The sequence below is a fragment of the Xyrauchen texanus genome, chromosome 6 (assembly GCF_025860055.1).
Source record: "Xyrauchen texanus isolate HMW12.3.18 chromosome 6, RBS_HiC_50CHRs, whole genome shotgun sequence".
Lineage (NCBI taxonomy): Eukaryota > Metazoa > Chordata > Actinopteri > Cypriniformes > Catostomidae > Xyrauchen > Xyrauchen texanus.
The window spans coordinates 38,528,812-38,553,154 of NC_068281.1; the positions used below are offsets into that span (position 1 = coordinate 38,528,812).

A 24,343-nucleotide genomic window follows, 5' to 3' on the forward strand; every position below is an offset into this window, starting at 1 on the left:
CAGAACATGCATTTGAAATCTGCAGTCTCTCTCTTTCGGCTAGAAAGACCCATAAAAATTATGACTTTGTGTTTGTTTGTAGTCTGGTTTTGTAGAAACAGATCAATTTGATTCTCAAGTCAGTGGAAAAGTGGTCAGATTTTGGCAGATCACTTCCTGTGCTGAACACGGTCATGTCTAGAATGGATCAGGAAGGAAAGCACTGACCACACAGCTTCAGAGCACCAGAACCGTCAGGAACAGGAACAGTTTTTTCCCTCAGGCTATCCATCTCATGAACAGTTAAATTGCCCCATTGAGCAATAATTATGTGCAATACACAGTTTAAGTCTATTTATATTATCCAACATATCCACTTCTGCCATTACATACATTGCACTGTACCTAATATACAGTATTTTTGTTCTTTATATAACGGATTTGTAATAGATTTGCACTACGTGTATGTATGTATGATGGTGAGTGTATGTACGTATTTGTATAATTATTTATTTGTATTATTCTTTTTTTTTGTTTTTTGTTTTTTATTATCTATGTCTTGCTGCTGTTTTTGTATTGTGGTACACTGGAAGCTCCTGTCACCAAGACAAATTCCTTGTATGTGTAAGCATACTTGGCAATAAAGCTGATTCTGATTCTGAATGTGTGTGCTCTAATAGAGAAAATATACTCTTCAGCAGGAATATACACTCTTTTAGTGCTGTTAAAGTGTCGTGCAGACGTGTGCCGTATATCCAACAGCATATGCTTCTTAAGAGGTGAATGGAACAGCAGTAGTATTTAGCTCGCTGATAGTACAACCGCTCGGCTTCGAAGAGAAAATCTGAATTGAGTGGCATTCCTGCTCATTTTATTCCTGTATGTCCGGGGGAGTGGCATGCAAATTCCACTCACCAATTCTCACTGGCCTTTTCTCAAAGAATGGGAGGTGTTCAGGGCTCTCAAGAGCAACCCCTAGTGTCAGAAGGGGAACTGTGTTTTTCAAGGCACTTCAGGGGGGATAGGTCTGTAAAGGATTTCAATGGAAAGGAGGAGGCAAGGACCGGCTTGACTATAAAAATAATAGTTTTAATGAGAAACTTAAACAAACACACATGATGGACATGCCCGTAAATTATCTCTTTCTCCCGCACCATCTTCCGCAGTCGGCCTTTATCCCTCTTGGAGGCTTGATTAGCCTGATAAGGGACCGGGACCCAGCCCCGCCCTCCGCCCTGCCACAAGGTCATATGTCATAATTCGACTACATTTATGATACATCTAGGATGATTTTTTGGAAATTTGGGTAAGTCCCCATTCATTATATGGAAAAGCGTGGACAGTGCATTCTTGGAGAGTATTTCTCACTTACCAACCCATACTGGTTTGGAAAGATGTGAGGGCGGGTAAATAACAGAATTTTCATTTCAATTTTGAACTATTCCTTTAATGACTGGCCTATTGTAAATAAATTGTTAGTAAGGCCTTTCCTTGCTTTCGTGTTCTGGACATCAGTAGTCACTGGACATGTACCTGTAGTGTAGTGTCAAAGACCACTAGTTTGGAGCTGGTGGGGATGAGGTCATAACACTTTTGGGATTTCATAAAGCGCATGTAAATGTCACTGTCTGGCTCTTCAGCAGCTGAAAACAGGAAAGAACTGAATGCAGTTACAAAATAAAAATTAATACTAAAATGTCTGTTGCATCTCATGCTTAGTAAATACTAATGTTCAACTACGATCTGGTTGAACAAACAATTTCTATCAAATACAGAGTTTGCAGTTGATTCAAAAGACATGCAGTACAAAGCATACAGTTTACATACATCAAAACAATATTTAAGAGCAGGATGACATTAAAATTGAATTAGATAATTCAGATTTATAGACATTTAAATGGTTGTGCAAGGAGCATATTAAAAGATGGGGGAAAATTACCATAATAATTTACCTTCATCATCAAGTTCAAGATTTTCCAGTAAGCCCTCATAAATTCCGCAACTCTAAGACAGAAAAACAAAAGCTGATGACTTCATCAGGAATCACTTTCTTTAAGTTAGTCACTCTTCACTGTTTCTATAGAGTGGTTTTCATCCATATATCAGTTCTCTTTATCTTCCACTAAAAACTTTATATAACTTCCTGAGTATATATAATGTTCCCCAGGCACAGCGTTCAATAAAACCGAGGCCACATTAAGGATACATTATGTGCAAAAAGTGAAATATTAATAGATATTAATCTATTAATCCACCCCCCAGATAGTTCAGCTATCGTTATGTTCCTTTCCGTATTTACAGTACGGGAACACTATTCGCAGGTAGAGTACTTCATTTTAAGTACATTATGAGTGTACGTGGTAACCGTTGGCTGCATCACCTTCGCACTTCCGCTTCGCTTGATATCGCTTGAGAGGCGAGTCATTCAAATTATATTGTGGAAATTTGGAAAACAGCTGAAAATCATAACAGAATTTTAACAGTGTGGAAGAGAGCACTGAACAGAGCACATTTGCTCTGAGCAAAAAAGGAAATAATTACATAAATATTAAATTATTATGCAACCTAATTTGGACCCATAGTTTAAGAAATGCTGCACTATAAGAAAAGATCACGGGGGGGCCTGGCTAGCTCAGTAAGTAAAGACGCTGACTACCAATTGGCCTGGTTGCTAGGGTGGGTAGAGTCACTTTGGGTTAACTTCCTCGTGGTCACCATAGTATGGATCTCGCTCTCGTTGTGCGTGGATGCTGCGGAGAATAGCATGAATCCTCCACACATGCTAGGTCTTCGTGGTAATGCGCTCAACAAGCAACGTGATAAGATGCACGGATTGACAGTCTCAGACACGGAGGCAACTGAGATTCGTCCTCTGCCACCCGGATTGAGGCGAGTCACCACACCACCACGAGGACCTAGAGCACATTGGGAATTGGGCATTCCAAATTGGGAAGAAAAAGGGGAGAAAATCCAAAACAAACCAACAAACACACAAAAAAGAAATCACATTTTAACTTTTTGAAAATATAAAAAAAGTCTTTATATATATAATAATTATATGAGCTGTCAATGTTTGAAAATAATGTGTACAATTTACAAGAAATAACAATTAGTTTACAATAATTTGTATAACAAATGCTACAATGGCACTGTCACTTTAAGAGTCACAGACTCGCACAGCTGTTGCGGTTCATTTATAAATAAGAGAGAAGTCTTTTAACTTTTTTTATCTGACTGTAAAGAACATAAAGGATGTTTAAAGACATATTACTCAATAAAAGTGGAGTGCGGGATCTCATCTTTGATGGACACACGTTACACGGCAGAAATGTTCGGATTTAATTTCAAGCACTTTTCAACAAAACAAGGCGATTTACCAGATATCCAGTTCTTAAATTTCGAAAAGCTAAATTCAAGCACTTTAAGCACTTCAAGGACCTTGAGTGAGTAGGAGTCAAATCAAGCAATAGAGGGATTATGATGTTTGACGAATCATTTCATTTATGATCACGTATACAGAAAACAATGTTGCAAATTTCAAAATAGCGAATTTTGCCTCGATATGGTTTGCAATTTTGGAGGGTTTTGATGTATTGAAATTCAATATAGCATCCCATCCCTACTCATGATGACCAGTTTTGATCTGCCAAGTTTGAATATGTGCTTCCCCGGTCTAACATAGGTTGGATTAACAGGTAGTCTCGGCCCAAACTCACGCCATGGGTTTAGCAAGACAGTGTTGTTCTGGCTGGCTCATTTGGGCCACTCAAACAAACAGACTGCAATTTTACTTGACACTTGTGGTGCAGAATTTACACACTTTACCTTTAGTTTTTCAAATATTGTAAAGCCCAGAAAACACTATGTGAAGTTGTTCACTCACCTGGTGTGAGGTAGAGTTAAAGGTGTACGAGGCGATAGGGGGTTTGGAGGAGGAGGAGGAGGGGGTCAGGCTGAAGCGCTGACCTGTATCAGGGGGAGATGAGAAAGAGCGGGTGCGGCGTTCCTCCACGCTATCCAGTGGACTGGGAGTCTCCAAAGGGAAGACTGGTGGAACTGGACTCTGTGTTGGGGTGGTGGGGGGAGTGGAAAGTCCAGAACCTGTGAAGCACATCAGAACAGAAGACAATGAAGTACCGGATTTGCATAGTGGATTTAGTTCAGTATCGTTAATTTGATGTTAAATTAGGGGAGTAGCACATTTTGCGCAAATGTAACTTAGTGGCATCATAGGAAAGAAGTGCAGAAAAAAATATCCAGAGTAAAGCTGATATGTACAAGATGTGTGCACGTCATGTCGGCATTACCATAATTACTAGTTTCTGAGTTGTAAAAACCTTTCACGTCTTTTTTTTAAATTACAAGTTAGAAATTTGACATTTTTCTAAAGCTCCAACTTCTCCCATTTGAATGTTGTGTCGTCATATAAAACAACCAAAATGGCAGCAGCTTCAACAGATACAGATAGCCAGGGAACTTCACATATTACTATTTCATGTCATTTTAACTGGTGATCCATTTTGGTGCTATACACACTGCCATAGAAACAAACCGCAACTGAGTCAGAGCACATCTTCACCCTTAAATACTAATTAACCAAAAATAAAAGAAATGATCAAAACCTTAACTACGACTAGATACACATACCAGTGAACTGGACAGAAGTAGTGTTAGTTATAGAGGTTAGTTATTCCTGCTTATTGGCCAGAGTAACCAACTGCAAACATGTGTCTCATATGACAGCCCTCACATGACCCCTCATGTACTGCATGACACAACACATACATGGACATATTAAACTGAACTGCTATTATTTTGTAATTCACTGCAGATATACTAGTGTTTAATGCAGATATACATCACTGAACTGTAGAAGTAATACACTGACCTGCAATTGTACTGCAGTGCACTAGGGCTGGGCGACAGGACAATGTAATCAGATATTGACGATATCTGACAAATATCCCGATGCCGATATGGACACTCATTGACAGACGATGTCCAGCAATATCGGGAAATGAGAAAACCATGGAGCTGGAAAGTCAGCAAATATACTGAATAGTAAATGAGTTTAAAATTAGCACCTGCTGGGAGTCACACCCTGTCAAATGGTTGTCTATTTTATGCGCACTAGAGGGTAATTTTGCTCATCTCTCCACCACTGTGGAAGTTTCGGAGTGACACATGACAAAATATGTTGTTAGACAGAAAGGCATGTGCTTGAAGAAACAGAGCGTATTTTATTTTTAACAACAGACGACAGAAAAGCCGTCGATGCACATGTTTGATTCGCTGTTTATTCAGTCTCGTGGAACACGCGCACGTAAAGAGTTCTTACTCTTTCTTCTCTATTTTTTATATTTTTTTATTTTGAAACTGTTTGCAAGAATGGTGTAGTCTATGATAATGCTGTAAATGACCTAAGACATTCTCAGGAGGTGCTCGTAGTTAAGTTCGCTTAATTTCCAGGGAGCAGTTCATTGTAAACCCAAATCTGCAGGTTCAGAAATCATAAAATAATACTAAAACACCTTGAACCTAAAATTGATTTATATTTCAATTATCATTAATATTATTATTATTATGTGTCCAATTATAATTTTCTTTAGATCTTAAAAAGTCATTTTCCACCTGTTGTTATAGACGGATACATGGGTGACGGCAAATGAGAGGTGGTTAAATAATTTGTTTTTGACCACTTCATTATTTTAATTGCTTTTTTGTTTAGTTTGAAATGTAAATGTAAAAATATTACATACACCCTTGGCAGTAGGGGGCAAATGAGTTGATGATGTAATCAGATATTGCGATATTTTTTTTATAAACATATCGTGAACATATTTCTTGTAGATCGCCCATCCCTACAGTGCACTATATCAGTACTGCAGTTAAAAGGCACTGTACGTACAGTATAGTTTGTCATTGTGCAGTACAGCATCATTGTAAAACACAAAACTGCACTTTTTACAGCATAGATTGCAGTAATTCTACAATCAGAAAGCAGTTTTACTGCAGTTTATTTTTATAAGGGTACGGCCAGAGGACCTTCATGCATGCACTGGGGGCACTAGTTCCAAGTGAAAAAAATTTATTTACATTTTTGCATTAGGCAGATGTTTTTAATCCAAAGCGACTTACAGGCTATTCAAGATGTAAGGTTTATTTGTTCCCTGGAAACCAAACCCCATCATCTTAGTGTTTTTAGCACCATGTTCTACCAGTTCTGTGAGTTTGGACGTGGATTAGACAATAGAAAGATGGAGATATTGATATTGGGGAGAATGGTGGCTCCTTTGTCATTCAGTATTCCCACACAAGTACTGGACCAGACACATCACTTCAGTTTCTAATGCTGTTGGGTTGGGATTCAGGGAAGTCTCCTTCACTGTAATAAAGCTGGTTGATCTCTCCCTCTAGAATTCACATTTGGAGCAACTGGCTGGTTGGTGTGACAAATGCGCTACAGGCTTTCTCTGCCACCACTTCCTTTTCGTGACAACAGAGTAGCTTGGCTTAGTTCAACTTCCTTGGGCAATTTCCTTGGAGATGGCAGCTACGTTCATGGCCTACCACGGTTTCTTGGTGGCTGAGAGGCTATCCTGAACTGAAGTTCTAGTAAGGTGACAAAATCCAACAACCCGAATGTACTCATTGTCTTCACTCATTCAGTCAACTTTCACCTCCACTGTGGGTGGGACAGAAGTCAGACACAGTTATGGCTTGGAAAGTCTTTTATTGAATATAGTACAAATAAAGAGTAGGCGAAGTGGTGCAGGGTCACTGTAAGGGTTATGAAAGTTCAGAGAGTGCTAACAAAAATTAGGGAGAGGTGTACCTCAAGGACATCTTGTGTATGCACTGGGAAATCCAGCTGTGGATGGGAAAGATGTTGGATTAAGGGCAATAGATTTAAGGAGCTCATACTATAAAAGCAATCTTGATGATGACCCTTAAGCCTAATTTATACAATGGAAGAAGTCAAACTTTTTCTCCTGAACAAATTAAAGCACCCTAGGCAAACAGAGGCTCTGCTTATACTATGTTTGGCACCATTATAAAATTAAAAGCTTCTTTGCCATATTGAACTTGTCACTTAGTTATTCCACTTTTTGGGACAAGTTACATGATCTGAATCCATAAACACCTAAATCTTTCTCCAGACATTTGATGTGGCCACATTGTCTTTGTGAAGTTTGTGTTGAGCATCATATAGAAAAAAAAGTCTACTTTTGAACAAGCTCTGAGTGTCGGGCTTAAAAGTTGTTTATTTTTAACGTTAAGATAGTAACCTAGCTAGCTAGCTACAATCTCCTCAGCTGGCACGTGTCATTGTAAATAAAGAATGTCCTGTTCAAACACACGCATGATTAGTTTTAACGAATCATTAACACTCTTTGACTAGCCAAGTTTTCCTAGATCAATAATTTCAGGGATGTGCACATACAGGAGAAATATTGACACACAAAAACCTTAGCAACTAGCAATGGCAGATTCTGATCCTTGGCGTAAGAAAGTAGTTCCACACACAAATGGGTTTTTGGAATGCTTCTTGTTTTTTTCCTTAATTATTTATATAATTGTCTGTTGAACTGTTGTATAAAAGCAATATTACACTTGCAATCATGCTGTTTTGTCCGTATATCAGCATTGCTATGATTATCTGCGGCCTCAGCCTACGGCCAAATCACAGCCATGCTGATATAAAGCCATAACAGCATGTTTGCTCATGAGATATTTCTTTTTTTAAATAAAAATGTTGTATTGATTCATAGACATATCACAAAGAAAAAAACACAACATATTTTACAGGAAGCCCTGAACCACTGTGACAAAGCCACTTTCTCCTTACTAGTGAGCTTCTTGGGGAATTCACTGCACTCCAGGATCTTCATTATCTGTGGTCCAATGAAGACACCGGCTTTGAACTTTGCCTCAGACAGCTTAGGGAAGAAGTCTTGAAGGTACTTGAAGGCTGCTGACTCCTTATCTAGAGCTCTGACAAATTGTTTCATAAGGCCCAATTTGATGTGCAGTGGTGGCATCAGCACCTTTTAGGGGTCCACCAGTGGCTCCCACTTGACGTCGTTTCTCCCCACAGAGAACTCGGTCCGCTGTGGCCAGTCCCGCCTGTGGCAGTGCACCTTGGTGTCCCTGCTATCCCAAAAGCAAAGATAGCCTTGGTAAAACCGCCTTGGAGACCCATCAGGACCCATCAGGCTGTTTACTCAGCAGTGAATATATCTGGAATGTTCTGGAAAATAGTTCAATTTCAAAATATAACTGTCCTGGTCACAAAAGCAAATTTTGTGGGGAATAATAGCCATTTTCTCTACTTTTGAGGCATAATCAATTAGGAAATAACACTTACTATCCAGGAACGCCCACCCCCCAATTTTTTTTTTTTTAAATAATAATCATTTGTTACACAGTGGCTATACAAAAAACAACAACATTATTATCCAAAAAATAACTACAAGTTTTATTTACATCCTGATTTCATTAGTCTCGTTTCTCTCCTTGTTAGTCAGCCAACAGCCGCTCATCATCACTCACTCTTGACTTGAATGGGGAAATGGGACTTATTCAAAGATATGCTCCTTCACAGCCCACACTTCAATGCTAATGGCTCGAGCTATAGTCAGGCTTTACATGTGGGGAAAGCCATCTGCGCTTCAAACTAGCACAGTGCCGATTTGCATGCTGATTGCAGAGTCACAGATTTTTGGGGGGCTGAGATTAATTTTAGGGTGGCTGAAGCACTCCAAGTACCTAGCAATGACTATGGCTTGGATCCAAACTAAACTTCTCATATAAAGTATTTGGAAGCACTAAATATTGAAGGCCATTATGTCTTCACAAGTTGGTGAGTTTAGGATCTAAACTATCTCCTGACATTTAGCAACATTCTGCCAGCTGGCTGAGACCTGTTTGGTGCATTGCTGCATTAGCTTCTTATTTTAGCCTTGCCACTGATACACATTCCACAAGGGCAGATAACACTCACTCACAGCACAGCGTCAGGCCTTCAGCATGTCAATCTATGCTTAGTCCTGATCTCAGACAAGTTTGCCACATTTCCTTGTTATTGTTAATGAATGGATTTTAGTAAGGGATTCTGGTTTTGGTGGCACCGTTTACGGCTAACCCAAAAGATCATTGCATACTTTTATTAAATTATATCTGTGGGATATTATGGATGCCGCGATTATAAAGTTTTACTATTAACTGCAGTTCAAATGTCACGGTTAATTAAACTGTAACAATTTAGAAACGGTTAAAAACCATAAATGTTTTTATATATATATTTATACATATAGAATATAAAAGAGTTTTTGGTCATTTTTTGTAAGGCTAAATGAGAAAAACTCTTGTGCCTGTGTGGGCTGTGGGACTTGTTATGGTTACAGACGGTGTCTGCGTGGTGCTTGGCCAGGTATCGCAGACTGAACATGAACTTTTAACTCTGGGGCTACACACAAACTCCAGAATATAACAGAGGAATTCGATCTACCAGACTCATAACCCCCCCACAAAAAATAAATAAATAAATAAATAATCGGCTGTAATAAAAACATTTAGGCAGGAGTCATATAAAGGTACACATCTTACAAATGGGACAGGATGTTCCACTAATTGTACAGTACTCTAATTGAGTACTGTACATGCCAGTTTAAATTATATTTTGATCCTTGTCAGTTATTTGAGTAACTGTCGTGATACAAATGAGACGTATCAACACAGGGTTCTTGCGTGATATTTCAAACAACACTTTATAATAACTTCACAGCATAAGCAGATTGAGCAAGAACACTATTAAGTAACAGCTTAAATGCTTTATTCGGCTAGCACTTGCGAAACAGTGGATAACACTTTCCAACGCTTGTTCTATCTTATTTAGCAAGTGATCAGTGTCAGAGCCAGTCTGGAAACATGCTCGTTCTGGAAGGGGTACATGTCTTGGAACTAAACCTAGACTTTAACCTACATCTGAACATAAACCTGAGTCAAACTTTAAATTCTGCTGACAGTGTGGTGAGGCAACCTGAGCCTGATTGATTTGCATCAGGATCACAGTTTCATGTGACACACTGAAGCCCCCAAGGGACACCACACCACTAATGTTCAAGTACAACACTAAAGTCAGCTGATATAATGTGACCAATCATATGAGTCTCTCTCACTCATGTGCATGTGTGTGTATTCAAACAGATGCTCATTGGTGGAAGGTGCCCAACTTTGTGCCTGACATGAAGATGAAGCCCTAACTTTAACCTTATTGAACCTGTTTAGCTTATCAGACTGTCAAACACAAAGAGGGGCACATATTACACTAAACATACTGGATGTGCAGTAGATACATGCAAACTGACAGTTGTAATACATTCAGAGTTACACTGGAACCACTAAAAGTCATTGTAATGTAAGATCACATCTGCTTGATCCAGTCTGCATGACATCAAAATAGAACTATTTAACTTTTTTGATACATGTGACTGATCTTATTGTGAATGGTTCATTGGTGCATATATATATATATACATACATATATGTTTGGCTTTGTAATATTTCATTAAAATGTAAAACTTGCTCAGCTTCTGAAGCAACTTGCACCATTTTGTTCAGCTAACATCTTCAATTCCTGATGGATAAAGTCAAGTCCCACTCTCTATTGAGTATTCTGTCCTTTATGTTGCATGAATGCAGTACTCTTGCATTAAATATGCTCTAAACGTGCATTTTGAAACAGTAACAACAGTCAAGCAAATAACGTTTTCATTTCCTGTTGGTGCTTCTACAAATTTGAGTAGGAGTAATCAATTCAACAACGTAAAAGATCTCAATCAGACTGCTGTCAAGAGGAGAGATGTTTCAACTGGCTGTAGCGTCCCATTCATACATTACTTGTATTGTACTAATGGAACCCATTGTCACATTTTTGTTTGCGTTACTGGGACAAGGGAACTGCTTGCATCAGCTGATGACTTCAGGGTCAGCCCGGGCCAAATTAGGTCTGAAATGAGTTTCCCTGCCAAGTGGTTAATACACAGACTTACATAATACACAGGCTCAGTGCGGTCCATGCCAACATACTGTAACTGCCTTTACCTCTACATTGGAACGTCTAGGCCATCTATTTTAATGATCTTGACACAAGATCATTAAAGTCAGCAGACAATGAATGAGTTTAGTTCTAACAACAATATGTGTCATGGCACTATGTGTATATAATTATTGTATTCTCCGAAAACTTTAACTACCAAACATATTTTGGGAATTGGCATGAAATACTTTTGGAAAGTTACTTTAAACAGCATTTCACAAATTTTTTTATCATTACCATGCATGCAGATTTGTGATCTTATATTAATTGAGAGACTTTGTTAAATATCTGTATTTGTTTTTATTCATTTGTCACACACAGCACCATTTAAAATGAACTAGTGAATGGAAAATGGTGATTCAAAATGGCTAAAAACTTAAAAGAAATGGTGACCAGTCACAGCAGCTGAAAAATACATACTCCTTTATACATACTGTATATTCAACATAATATTTTACCTACAGTCTTGATGTTGATTAAAAAACAATCTCATATTCATGTGATGCTTCAACTACCTAACTGACTAAATAGGACATATTGATTTTAATTGATACAATAGATAAATTTGAATATCAACACAGATATTCGATGACTGCCTCATCACAGTGCAACAAGACAGACTGTAACTGAGTACCAGACAGATTTATCAATACTGTTATGTCTAGCTAAAAACTCAATACGGAGACGTGTCATGATTAGTACTGTACCAGGCAGACATGGTGACTGTGACTGCCATCTCACAGTGAGTAGCTCCTCGTCCTTTCGCCTCTTGCTGCGTCGCAAACTGCCAAACCTCTTCATGGGGAACAGCAGGCCTCACGTCCAGCTTGAAAATTAATATAGCCACCCATATAAAGCATTGATGCACAATATCGTAATGCTTTTGGGATAACGGAGAACTTAATGCCAGTGAAGCCAAAGAAAAAGTGCACGATTGCAGAAGAGGTATTGGTTCTTGATAAAGCAACCAGAGATCAAGGTTCAAGAGATCAAGATCTCTTCTGGGTTTTCAGTCTGATCTTCACAGATGTCCAAAGCACAAGCAGGCCACTTGGACTCCTTCAGTGCCCAGAGTAGAAATATTATTCAGCCATTGGCTGTAGTCCAGTGTTATTGATCCTCTGATATCCTGTCTCCACAGAACACATATTGTTATACTGTCAGGCACGTTGCTTGGACGGTCTAAGTTGAGCAGATGGAAAAGGAAGAATAGATTATGCCCCCCAGTGCTGCAGTGTCTCTCTCATGAGTGATGCCTCGCTTTACTCATCTGTCCTTTCTCTCTCTGTCTCTCTGCTTGCTGAGACTGGAGTTCGGCCTCCAGCCCTGCCCTCTCTGCAGGAAATTGTCAGGTGCAGCTGTGTGTCTCTTTAAAATAGCATAAATTGCAGGAAGCTGTAAAAGGAGACCAGGCAACACAAGCCAGGCACACTAGTGGTTCAGCCCTCCACATGGGGCTGCCCTTTAGTTTGGCCACAGATAGAGAATTTGCATACAGAAACCAACATTCACTTTTCTTTCACTCTTGTTTTACCAATTTGACCTTTCTGTCAACCTATGTTTCTTCTGTTCTTCCTGGTCTCATTAGCTATGTTTCCAACCAAGTTGCAAATTTAATTTATGCAAAAAACAAAAAAACTAAACATAATATCACAAAAACAATGTGGACACTTCCCATTATTTCCGGATGACCAGAGCAACATTTTGTAACTTTTTTAATCCACATCTTGTATTCCTAATAAATTCAATAGAATTTATTTGGTAAATGTGTTTCCGTTGTAGTTTATGCACATTTCTCCTTATTGACTGAATCATTTACTGTATTCACCTCATGTGAGTGTAAAAAAAACATTTTATGAGCACTTTGGAGATTTTATTTTCATCTTGGTGTTTCCTTCGAGCAGTTTTTATGCAATATCTAAAAATGTGCATACAAATTTGTAGATGGAAATAAAGCTAGTGAAACTCACTACACTTCACCCTCTTTTAGTTAGTCAGAAGTGTCACTTCTGCAGTTGGAAATCCCATCTCTTTCTAACGGTTCAGTTCTTCCCTCCTGGACAATAATATAGAAACACTGTGGCTCTGACCTTTAAAAGTGCTGATGCTGAGAGTGCTGTGTCACTTTGAACCTGCAACTCATCAGGGCTGACTTCTGGTGTATACACCCTGCCCGATCGAGTGCATCAATCCAGTACAAAGGATGGGAAATAAAGCCTTTTAGATCTGCTCAAAACTACACAGCAGGATGATGAAGCATCATTGAAAAGATTCAATAGACAAACAAAACAGACCCAATCATTAAATGAGATCAAAATCAGTCTCACTAAGATATCCTTCAGGCTGAATGATTCACCACAACTGTGCTTCATCAAACCTGCCAAAGCTCTGTCTTATGAGCAAGGAGCGATGCACAACAAAGTTTATGCAGCTGCTATAGAAAGTTTGATTTGACATGTTCCTTCCTCTGAAGTATGTATCATTTTATCACCCTTTAAATTGAGATATTAATGTGACTGTTTGAGATAGAGTGCCTCCTAGTGGGAAGTAAAGCAGTAAAACATCACAGCAGTAGGCTGTGAACATACTCTGGATGTTTAAAAGTTGTTGGATCATTGGGTCCTGAGTCCTGATCCCACTTGATCCAGAACTATCCATTTATAAACTTGAATATAGAATGTATAATTTCGATAATAAGAAGTGGTGCAGATAAGTGCACATAGCCACTGTATGTAGCTGTTCCCTTGAGCCGTTCAGGTTACACAAAGACAGTTATTCATAAAGCATCAATATGCTGTCACACTGATCAACATGAACTGATAAAAAAGTTTAGTCAAATCAGCACTTTGGTATTTAAAATTGCTGTAATGGATTGTTGAGTGGAGGCAGCTTCACCTTTTGGTAAACTGAGGCAACAGAATCAGGTTTGGGAAAGGCGTGTAAAGGTTTTTTGGAACATGGTACATGACTCAGTTAATTAAAAACAAGTTACACTTGAAACTACACTGAGGAATTGCTGTGTATTGTCAATAAGCAATGCATAATATGTTATTGCCGTGCTGTCAACATAAAAAGCTTTAGATTTATCAACTGTGGTATACTGAACTTTCAAATCTCACATCTCTATTTGAAAACGCGCCTTTACCATTTAAAATGGCTCTTAAAGCTTTTTGTCAGTGGAAGCAGCTGCTTTTTGTCACCTTTTGCAAAACTGAGGCAATGGAAACAGGCTTGGGAAGAGCTCTCTTATGAAGAACAATCTGGAAACATGGCCAGGGCCCAGAAGTCTTTAGTCATTTTGGTTTGATGTGGAACATAAACAGACACTCAGTTTTCCCAATTCGCCCTCTCCATCACTGGCTACAATTCTGGAATATTCCTCACATCAAGTTTTTAAACAGACCTCATACTGTCAGGGCAAAATGACTCACTGCTCTTGACTCTCCCCAGCACAGACTCTCATACCTCTACATTTCTTAAGGAAATGTATTTTCTGTCTTTTCATGGTTGTACGTAACACTTTCAACAAGAAATCAAAGGTACAGATGAAACAATGACATTTTCCCGGTGGGTCGACGCACTTTTGGGCTGAATGGTCATTGGGAGAACCGTGCGGGCCGATGGTTCCGCCGCAAAACGTGCCGAATGGGCCACGATAAGCAATGAGGCACCGTGTTATGCAGAACGGGCCACAAAACGGCAGAATATGCTGAAAACGTCAACAGTTGGGCCAGTTGCCATGTAAAATCCCAGGCCGATTTCTCTTCCCAGTCCAGCCCTGTTTGAGACTTAGGAAGCACAAACACTTAACGATTTTGTTGTCGACGATGGATATGTTTTTGATCTAGACTGATGTATAATGGCCAATCTAATTATAGCAAATATGACATACACAAAACTGCTTAGGTTAAACAAAGACATTTTGTGCAATATTTACTCAAAATCTCACCCACACAAACACAAAATGGGACAGAAAATATGCATTATTCATTGACAAGGCTGTCAGTAGATTTTGGAACTTAAACAAGGATAATTTCTGTATATTTTAGTATTTTACACATAAAAATGGAAAGCCATGGACACAATGAATCTAACTGAGGCTAACCCAAAACGAACACGTAACAACCCAGTGACTAAGGGTTGAAACAAAATGACACTTGCCTCTGACATGAGAAACAATGACATAATTACCTTAAGACCCAGTAAATGGGTGTACATTTGATCTGCACAATTTAACCTAATAGCATGCACTCTAATCGCTTGTCATTATAAAATTAAAGAGTGAGAGAGAAACCCAAAAGTGTGATCTAACTACCTGCCCTGATATTTTGAGAGTGATTCAACAGGAAGTCAGGCTCTGTGTTGAAAGTTCCCTTTTGACACTGATGTACAACAGCTTCCCAAAATCCATTATAACATTCACCACAATAAGAGAAGACACAAAACAGGTCTGGGATCAGAAAAAAGAGGGAAATATCTAATAACAAAGATGTATTCTAACCATTCTGGTATTGCTTTGGTTTGTATTAACCACTACACAATGTCTTGTTATGTCAGCTATGCCTCACTAACATGAGAGAGGAATCAAATCTACTTACCACAATCGAACAATGTGTACAATGTTGTTCCTGCTTGAACTTTTAGACCAGGAACCATTTCAGTAAATCTTGGAATAAGCAATATTGTCTACATGCAGTAGTATTTGTTGTACTTACTGAAGATTATTAGATGAAATAGAAGTTCAGTTCAATTGAAAATATTGTATTATTGTTTCCTGAGCAGACTTATGTCTCACCTTTTCTGGATCTGGAGAAGAACCTGATGCTGGCAGGAGCTGAGTTGGATGAGGAGCGGAAAATACCACTGAAGCGGAGACGATGGGGAGATTTGGGAGATGAGTTCTGGTGAGATGACAATGGACGGGAGTAGATGGTTTTGGGAGAGCCTGGACTGGTCATGGCACAATCAGGGGCTGAAACTGGGGTACATGGCAGGTTGACAGGAGACCTGAAACATGGAGCTTTTGTAGGGCTGGCTGAACCACTTCTCTCACCCTGATGAAAAATTATAGATTTTGAAAATTATATGAGAAACATTCCAGGTAAAATGGGGTTTAGTCTGAGACCACATTGAAAGTTTTCATTTAATCCTGGAAATAAACCGTTTTTCTTTTCTTTTCTTTTTTTTTTGCACAAACTTGTGGAGTCCATGTCCCCTCTAGAGTGCATGCTATCAAGCCAAAGAAGTTCTCCAATACAATTTTTACTCATATTGAAAAATTAAATTAGAAAACTTTGCACAATAGAAGCATTTTCACCAGTGGACTTGTTTGGACCCCACTATATATGCAGTTTATTTCTATTTCTGCGGAATGTGCTGATGTAAGGTCAAATTCCATTCCCAAATTCAAACCTTGACTATAAAAAGCTGAGAATATAAAATTTATTTTCTGATCCGCTTTCAATTTGAATACAAGCAATTATACATTAAACAGCATTAGCACAGTCAACTGAATTCCTGGCACCTATCTCCAGCCTGATAATTGGAGAAGAGGGGTCCTATTTTAAGAGCGCTAGAGCTAAGCACAGTGCTATGTGATAATTCATAAGTGCAAAGTCAATGGGCATGACCATGAAGTTTTGGTATTTTCATGCAAGCATGCGCTTAGTCTAGGCGCAAGTGGGTTTGGCGAAATTGCTCGTGCAACGTGCAAATAAGCTGAGTCAAGTGCAATTTATTTCTGAGGTTCTTCTCCCATTTTTGCACCGTCTGCGTTCTATTATGTGCGTAATCCATTCCTTCAAGCACCAGTGATATAAACAAACACAGCACATTCATAAGAAGTTAGTAGTGCAATTGGGCTGTATTTGAATTAGAAGAATAGAAATATAGACTTAAGTTTCTTTTGTGCATTAACATGACTGCATCCTTGTTGAATGTCAGGCATATCCTTACATGCATGAAAAGTATGGTTCTCGTCATTTAAATAATAGAGTCTCAGTTACATAATAGAGAATTTAAGTATTATTAAACATTTTCATCTACTGACACAAAAATGATGGCTAGTATTAACAGTGATATATGGCGTCTAAAGTTAGGCTGTGGATTGAGGGATTTTTGAACACACTTCACTTTGACCGGTTGATTTTGAGTTAAAAAAATGTATCTATTCATTTTTTCGATATACTTATATCCACCACTGAATTTTCGAAAACCAACCAATAAAAACACATTACATTCAGCTGATAGTCACCATCCTTTACCTCTAAGCCAATCTGATCGATTAAAACGAATCTGCGATCTAGAGGGTACCCATTGACGTGGTTTCAATCAGTTTTGTCAAATGTTGAGTAGAGAATAATTATTACATAATTCAAAGAAAGTTACAAGGAAACCTTTCTCAGTCAATTATGTCTTCACTTATAATGATGAGTCAAAAAAAATCAAAACCATTATCAATAATTACTGGCAAAGAGACTTTTAAAGAGACGTTTAAATATCCTCCTCCATTTAGTTTCAAATGATCTCGCAACGTGGCTAAAATGCTAGTGAGAGCAGATGTAGTATGTGATAATAAAAAACTTATATAAAAGGATGTTTTTACTGCAGAAATCTAACTGTAGAAAAATGTAGTGAATTTTCTTGTATTTACACAAATAAATCCAGTATAACATTCTCTACAAGCAATGTGATATACATTTTATTGATTACGATCACAATATACAACAATTCAAATTCATTGGATTTGAAAAGATTGAAAAGTCTCAATGTGGTGGAGATATAGATAGAACGTTTCTGCAGAGAGAAGCATTTTGGATGTATCATTTACAAACTACATCTCCTTTGAGGATTAAAGGAAGACTTTGATATTTCATCTTCTCTTTAATTCCTTTTCTTTCTTTTTTTAGTGGATGACTGCTGATTTATGTAAAGCAATTTTTTATGCTTGATGTGTCAGTTCGTTACTTTTCTGAACAATTTGGTTGATTATGTTTTTGAGTATTTTGATTGTCTCTAGGTAATGGATTGTCTATGGTAATTGTTTGAGTGATTATCTAATTACGTGCACATGTCTAAATCAACTTGTTATACATATACTATATATGTGAATTGAGAAATGTATGCACTGAAGAAGGCCTTGGGCCAAAACGTCTGTCCCCCCGCCCCACTGCTGGTTTTGGACAATAAGGAACATGTATTTTCTGTAAGACATTTCCAGAGTGCAGATCTTCCCTTTCTTGAATGGACTTAATCATTTGGTCATAGCACCTGGATTAGCTGGGAGAGCGTGGTGATTTACCTCTTTTTGGATTTTGAAACATTAACATTTGTGTATTGAAACATTACAAATTTTACCAAAAATATTTCTAAATTCAAATGACACTTTAAATGGAAAGAAAATATAATCAAAATAATGAAGTGGACAAAAATGATACCAAATCCAATAATTTTACCTCTCCACCTTTTTCCACCGGCCCATAAATATCACTCTACGACAACAGGTGGAAAAATACCAAAATAAATTATATCATAAATACAATTGTAAACATAGCCTAAACATAATAATAAACAAAAATAAATAAAATAAATAAACCATGACTTATAGATTTTTTAACACAAATCTCAGATTTTTGTTTCATACAATGGCTACAACGCTGAATGTTAGGGACATAATTTGATTGTCCCTATGTTTTCAGAGTCTGGACATGAAATGTATTTCCACCTGCTGGTTGAATCTCCAAACTGCAAATGCAGGAACTGAATTTAGAATTTGCACTGAGATAAGACATGCAATGCCATGCAGTATTTCTCAGGAAGTTTACTCACACCAACACCCAATTGCACTGGCAGGAACATTTTGAATAGAATTAGAATACTCACAAGTTCACTGTCTTTGCACGTTGTGCTGCACATAGCGCACTCACGAAAATAGAGCGCAAGTTCTCCTGGCCCATTAGTTTTGAAGTTGCAAACAGAAGGAAGCAAATTAACTGATAAGATGTTTGGAATTTTTGCAATGTCATTTGAAAAGATGAAACAAGAATGAAGTTTTCTTATGTGTCAATGTGATAACCAAGCTGAGCAGGATGAAAAGATTACTACATCAGCATACTATACTAGAAAAAAGCAAAACAAAGCCAAAACCTTGCACAATAGCCACTGATGGGGAAATGTTTTCAAAAAGAATTGAGAAAAGATAGAAACTTATCAACTGTGTAGTTACTTAGTCAAATCTTTGCTAATAAACAGTGGCCTCAGTTAAAAACATGACACTCCTGTAATAATAAGCATTGTTGGGGAAGCTACTTTGAAACTGTAGTTTGACAAGCTACAAGCTACTCATAATTTCAAAGTAGTTAAGCTACTTATATATATATATATATATATATATATAGTATATATATATATAAATCACAAAAGAGTATATATATATTTTCTCTAAAAGAGTGGCACAAATGGAAGCGTCTTTTTCAAGATGCCTTTTCATTTGTGTGTAATACCTGGTTGCGGTCGATATCTCTCCGCTTCTGATGGTCACGATCGCTGCCTTACGCGCTTGGGTGCTACCCACGCGGATTCAGCGTTTGTGGATGGTTCATGGCCTCATTGCGAGGACATGACCATGGCTACGTTGTGGTCGCGGCTCGCTTTCGTAAGAGGCCAAGCGGGAGACATCAATGGGAGCTTCTCCGCCAGGTATTCCCCCACAGACCTCCCATTCCCCCTCATGCTTGTATGCTCCGACCGAGCTCTGGAGCGAGGTTGCTGGTCCGTCTCACAGCGAGCGTTTGGAGCTGGCGAAGAAGATGAGTTGGCGATCGTGGCATCGGAGAGGCGGCTCGTCATGTCTGACGCTGAGGACTCGGCTGGACTCCTACCCTCGGGTGCGGCAGCTCAGTCGCAGCCCGACGCAGAGCTGACGGCCATGCTTGCCCGGGCAGCTGCGAGTGTCGGGCTGGAGTGGAACCCTCCGCTCTCCCCTGAACCCTTGCAGCTCCATGATTGGTATGCTCAGGGGAGAGTGGAGACTCTACCATCAGGCAGTCCAGCTGATCTGGAGTCGATTTGGCCAAGCACAGGTAGACCTGTTTGCTTCCCAAGAATCCTCCCACTGCCTGCTTTGGTACTCTCTGACCGAGGCTCCCCTCGGCACAGATGCCCTGGCACACAGCTGGCCCCTGGGGCTGCGCAAATATGCATTCCCCCTAGTGAGCCTACTTGGGGGAGGACGAGGTCAGGGAGGACGAGGAGCAGATCCTCTTAGTGGCCCCTTACTGGCCCCCCCGGACTTGCTTTCCTTCCTGCAAGAGAAGTTGGTCCTTTGGGGAGCTCCCTTCAATCCCCTTGAGTCAGCTGAGCTAAAGGCACTCTCTCTAAAGACCACCCTCCTGACAGCGCTCACCTCCATCAAGAGGGTAGGGGACCTGCAGGCGTTCTCGGTCAGTGAACTGTGCCTGGAATTCGGTCCAGCTTACTCTCACGTCATCCTGATACCCCGACCGGGCTACGTGCCCAAGGTTCCCACGATCCCTTTCAGGGATCAGGTGGTGAACCTGCAAGCGCTGCCCAGCCTTGGTGTTGCTGTGTCTGGTGCGTGCTCTTCGCATCTACTTGGATCGCACGCAGAGCTTTAGAAGCTCCAAGCAGCTCTTTGTCTGCTTCGGTGGACAGCGGAAAGGAAGCGCTGTCTCCAGAGGATCACACACTGGGTTATCGACAGCATCACTATGGCATACCATGTGCAGCTTGTTCCGCTCCACATAATATTTACTGTGGATAATATGTGAATAAAAACTCAGGGCTTGTTTCTTCCTTCACCTGGGTTCATGCTCCTCGTATTTTCTGACTTTTTTGACATGCAATGTCAGTTTTATAGTTCACATACAGAGGATGCTCTACAAATATTTGTTCGCTTTGTTCAGAATTTGAGAAATCAAATAGTAATATATACTGTATATTTATAAGTATTATAATAATAATTCACTCACTGCTCCCAGTAACACACAGATGATGTGAATTGAAATAAACATATTTAGAACAGAAACAAAATCCCTCAAAAGGCACTAATAACTTTTTGAATTATTTTATTTAAAATAGTAAAGGTAAATATGCTGTTGTGTGTTTGTTAAGAACACTCTTTGATTCATAGAAGAATAAAATGGTGTTCTTTTATCATTTTCAGATTTACCCTGTACGTCTTGTAAAGGTAAACAAACTGTGGTTGTTCAATTTACTTAACCAGACAATTTGTTCTTATCCAAGTGAGCTGTAATAATCTCTCAGATGATGATAGTAATTCACTATTTTTGTTTGTGATCTGCCATTACAAAAGAAGAAGATGACGCTGCCTGATTCTCATCAGCTGACAGAAATATGCTTTCAGATCATCGAATGTTTTGCCGGTAAAAGCTTGGCTTCTACGCAATAAGGAAGGCTGTTAGTTATAATCTGACCAATATGATGTAGCGTTTGGTCATGTTACACTACTACTTGCTGGAAAAAGTAGTTTGCTACTGAAAAGCTACTCTGTTTTAAAAGCAGCTTAGCTAATGTCAAGCTACTGAAAAATATAGTTAAGTTAGTAGCATCGCTACATGTAGTTAGCTACTCCTCAACACTGGTAATAAGTGTAAAGATTTGTAGCAAACTGAATCATTTTAACCATACTACGTCATAAACTCTGAATTGGCCAACAATTTCATTTTTGTTTCTCTTTTGGGGGAGGGTTTTGCTGAAGGATGTTCTTGGTTTGTCAGTTCTAGTATACTAGTATCTAGTATCTAGTATTAGACTGTTTTCACAGGCAGTATTTTAATGTTAAAAATCTCATTTATAAATACTGAGATGTCAATAAACAGTTTTGCTAAGAATTTTTTAAGTTATTCCCATGCAAATTAAATTATCTATGCAAATACTAGAATATTCACTCTTTGAAAATTGTTTTTACAATAGCTAATATTAAAATATTATTTGTGTCACTTAAATCAGCGAAATCTGTAAACGTCAAATACATTGTATTTGCACAGCTGAGAGCAAGAAGTTTTTCTCATAATTCTCTGCCATCTGGACAAACAGAAAGAACTGTTAGCCAGTAGTGAGCCTAGTGCCATAAATGTTTGTATTTGAAAGCATTGACCTTCAACTCTTTGGTAAACACTTTGTTGATTTGCTAATGTGTCCACGGCATTTACTAGACTTGTGTTTTTTCCACAGGCTGTTTTCATTGACTTAGTGTTGTTTGTCCTTTGATTAGGTAGGAGAAGGCATAACCTGCAAGCTTACTAGCTGCGAGGGGGCGAGATCCCATAAGATGTATGCACTTTGTAAATATACATGCAAAATCTGATCAAGCTATTATGGTATCTTTTGTTAGGAAGCTGAAATTGTAAAATATCAAGCAAGGTATCAGAATACTTCACAATGAATTAATGTTTAATATTGTTAATCCATGCATGATATAAACAAGTTAAATACACATTAAAGACATTAGAGTTAGTTGATAACCTGTAGTTGATCATTTAATGACATTCATTTCATTTTAATTTTTAAATAAGAAGTAATGCCTTTTGCACAATTAAATCTGGAATCCTGGCACATGCAGGACAAAGTTTCCTTCTATTTAGCAGCTGGCATTTGATTTATTCCCTTTCTGGGGGAAATTATCATCCATAGCTGTGTAGGAAGCATTGAAATTGTTGAGTCAGTAACTGAAAGAACAGCATGTGCAGAGAACCCTCTATGTTGGGGGTTGTTGCCATTGGAGTAGATTTTAGTTTTTACTCACCAGACTTTTGACAACAGGTGAGCATAATTCTGAAACTGAAAACTGTAAAAGTCATTAAACAAACTGTGAAGGGGGCATCTTTAAATATATATAGTTTTCATATACAGTACACGCAATCTAGTATTCAAATTTGTTTTTCATGTTTTACTTTACTTTAATGACATTTTGGCTTGTTTAAAAATACAAAGAAAATCACATTTTATCAATTTATATTATGTCATGAAATCACCTATTTAATAATGATACAAGCTGTTGTCACTGTTTGAAATTTCATACAAATTTCTAACAAAATATTCACAATGTTGGAACCTAATAATGAAAATAGAATTGCATATAACAATTATATTATACAAATAATTATTTAAGTGCCACTATATCAAAACTACTATGACATTTTTTTTGTTGCCGTTTTACCAAATGCTTGCAGAGATGCAGCACAAGACTATTTGTTAAATTATTTCATGTTTACGGTGTTTTCTAAAGTTATAATATTTCACAATGTATGATTGTGCCTTTAAAATATTAATATTTTTACACATTTATTACACTTAATACATTTCTAAATTTTGTAACATGTTTGTTTATCTGCACTTGTGTGATTTACAGTGAGTTTACATTGATATATATAACAACAACTAAAATGGTACTGTCTCTTTAAGAGAACCGGCAGCTCCGCATACAAATGTTTATGGTTGATTGAGTGCCACGCACATTATTGAGAGAGAAGTTGCATGGGGATTTTTTCCTCATCCGTGCAATCTATGATTAGAATTAATGTTTCTTTTTGATTATCAACTGACTGTAAATAACAGAAAGGATATTAAAAAAGACTAAATTAAAATGGAGTGCCTGGATCTCATCTTTGGACACACAATACACGGAACAAAGCAAAATAAATATTTTTGTATAATGTGTATGTCTTTGCTTGTACAAATCTTTGTTGTACACGTTCTCAAATTCAAATCTACAAGCTCTCCAGGTTTGCAACTCTTTAACCTTCTAACAGACATCCAACAAGCACATTACTGATTTGTAGCCCTGCTTTAAAACAGAAAATGGTGTGAAAACAGTCAGAGTTGACGTCGTATAATGCAAGATCGATGCTATTTCACGGCTGAACTAAAGTGATGGAGACAGCGCGATCATGGCAGACCCACTGCAGACAAATATGGTACATTTTTTCAGAGTGTGCACTCAAGAGACACAACATGCTGTAAAAGATGAGTCTGAATCCAGTTCTTCTTTGCCATACACAATTCAATCTCTGGTGAGTAAAATCGGAATATTTACTAGCTAGTGACTAAAAACAGACATACTGTTAATCGCAAAGCATAAAATTTGGTCACATTTGAGAATGATTTACTTGCAATGTAGAGGGCTGAGAGAATATTTGCCTTGCCTTTTATTCATGAATAGGTTTGTTTAACGCTGTAGCCACTCCGTTAACTTTTATAAGTCAGCTGAACAACAATGCTTTC

General features: G+C 38.3%; 1 protein-coding gene across 3 annotated transcripts in view; it reads right to left on the reverse strand.

The window, feature by feature from the left end:
• The window catches only part of LOC127645569 (5'-AMP-activated protein kinase subunit gamma-1-like), a 47,333-nt gene that overhangs the window by 11,585 nt on the left and 11,405 nt on the right, over positions 1 to 24,343 (reverse strand). For 2 of the 3 annotated variants that reach the window (XR_007970789.1, XM_052129229.1), the window contains exons 3-6: positions 15,876 to 16,134; positions 3,863 to 4,080; positions 1,932 to 1,983; positions 1,513 to 1,622 (exon numbers count right to left, since the gene is read on the reverse strand). Coding sequence is in view for 2 of the 3 variants with exons in the window: in XM_052129229.1 (XP_051985189.1) it covers positions 1,513 to 1,622; positions 1,932 to 1,983; positions 3,863 to 4,080; positions 15,876 to 16,134 (639 nt within the window). In the remaining variant the exon portion in view is untranslated. Of the gene's footprint in view, positions 1 to 1,512; positions 1,623 to 1,931; positions 1,984 to 3,862; positions 4,081 to 11,787; positions 12,407 to 15,875; positions 16,135 to 24,343 lie in introns of those variants that run through there. The other variant, XM_052129230.1, reaches the window with a different exon arrangement.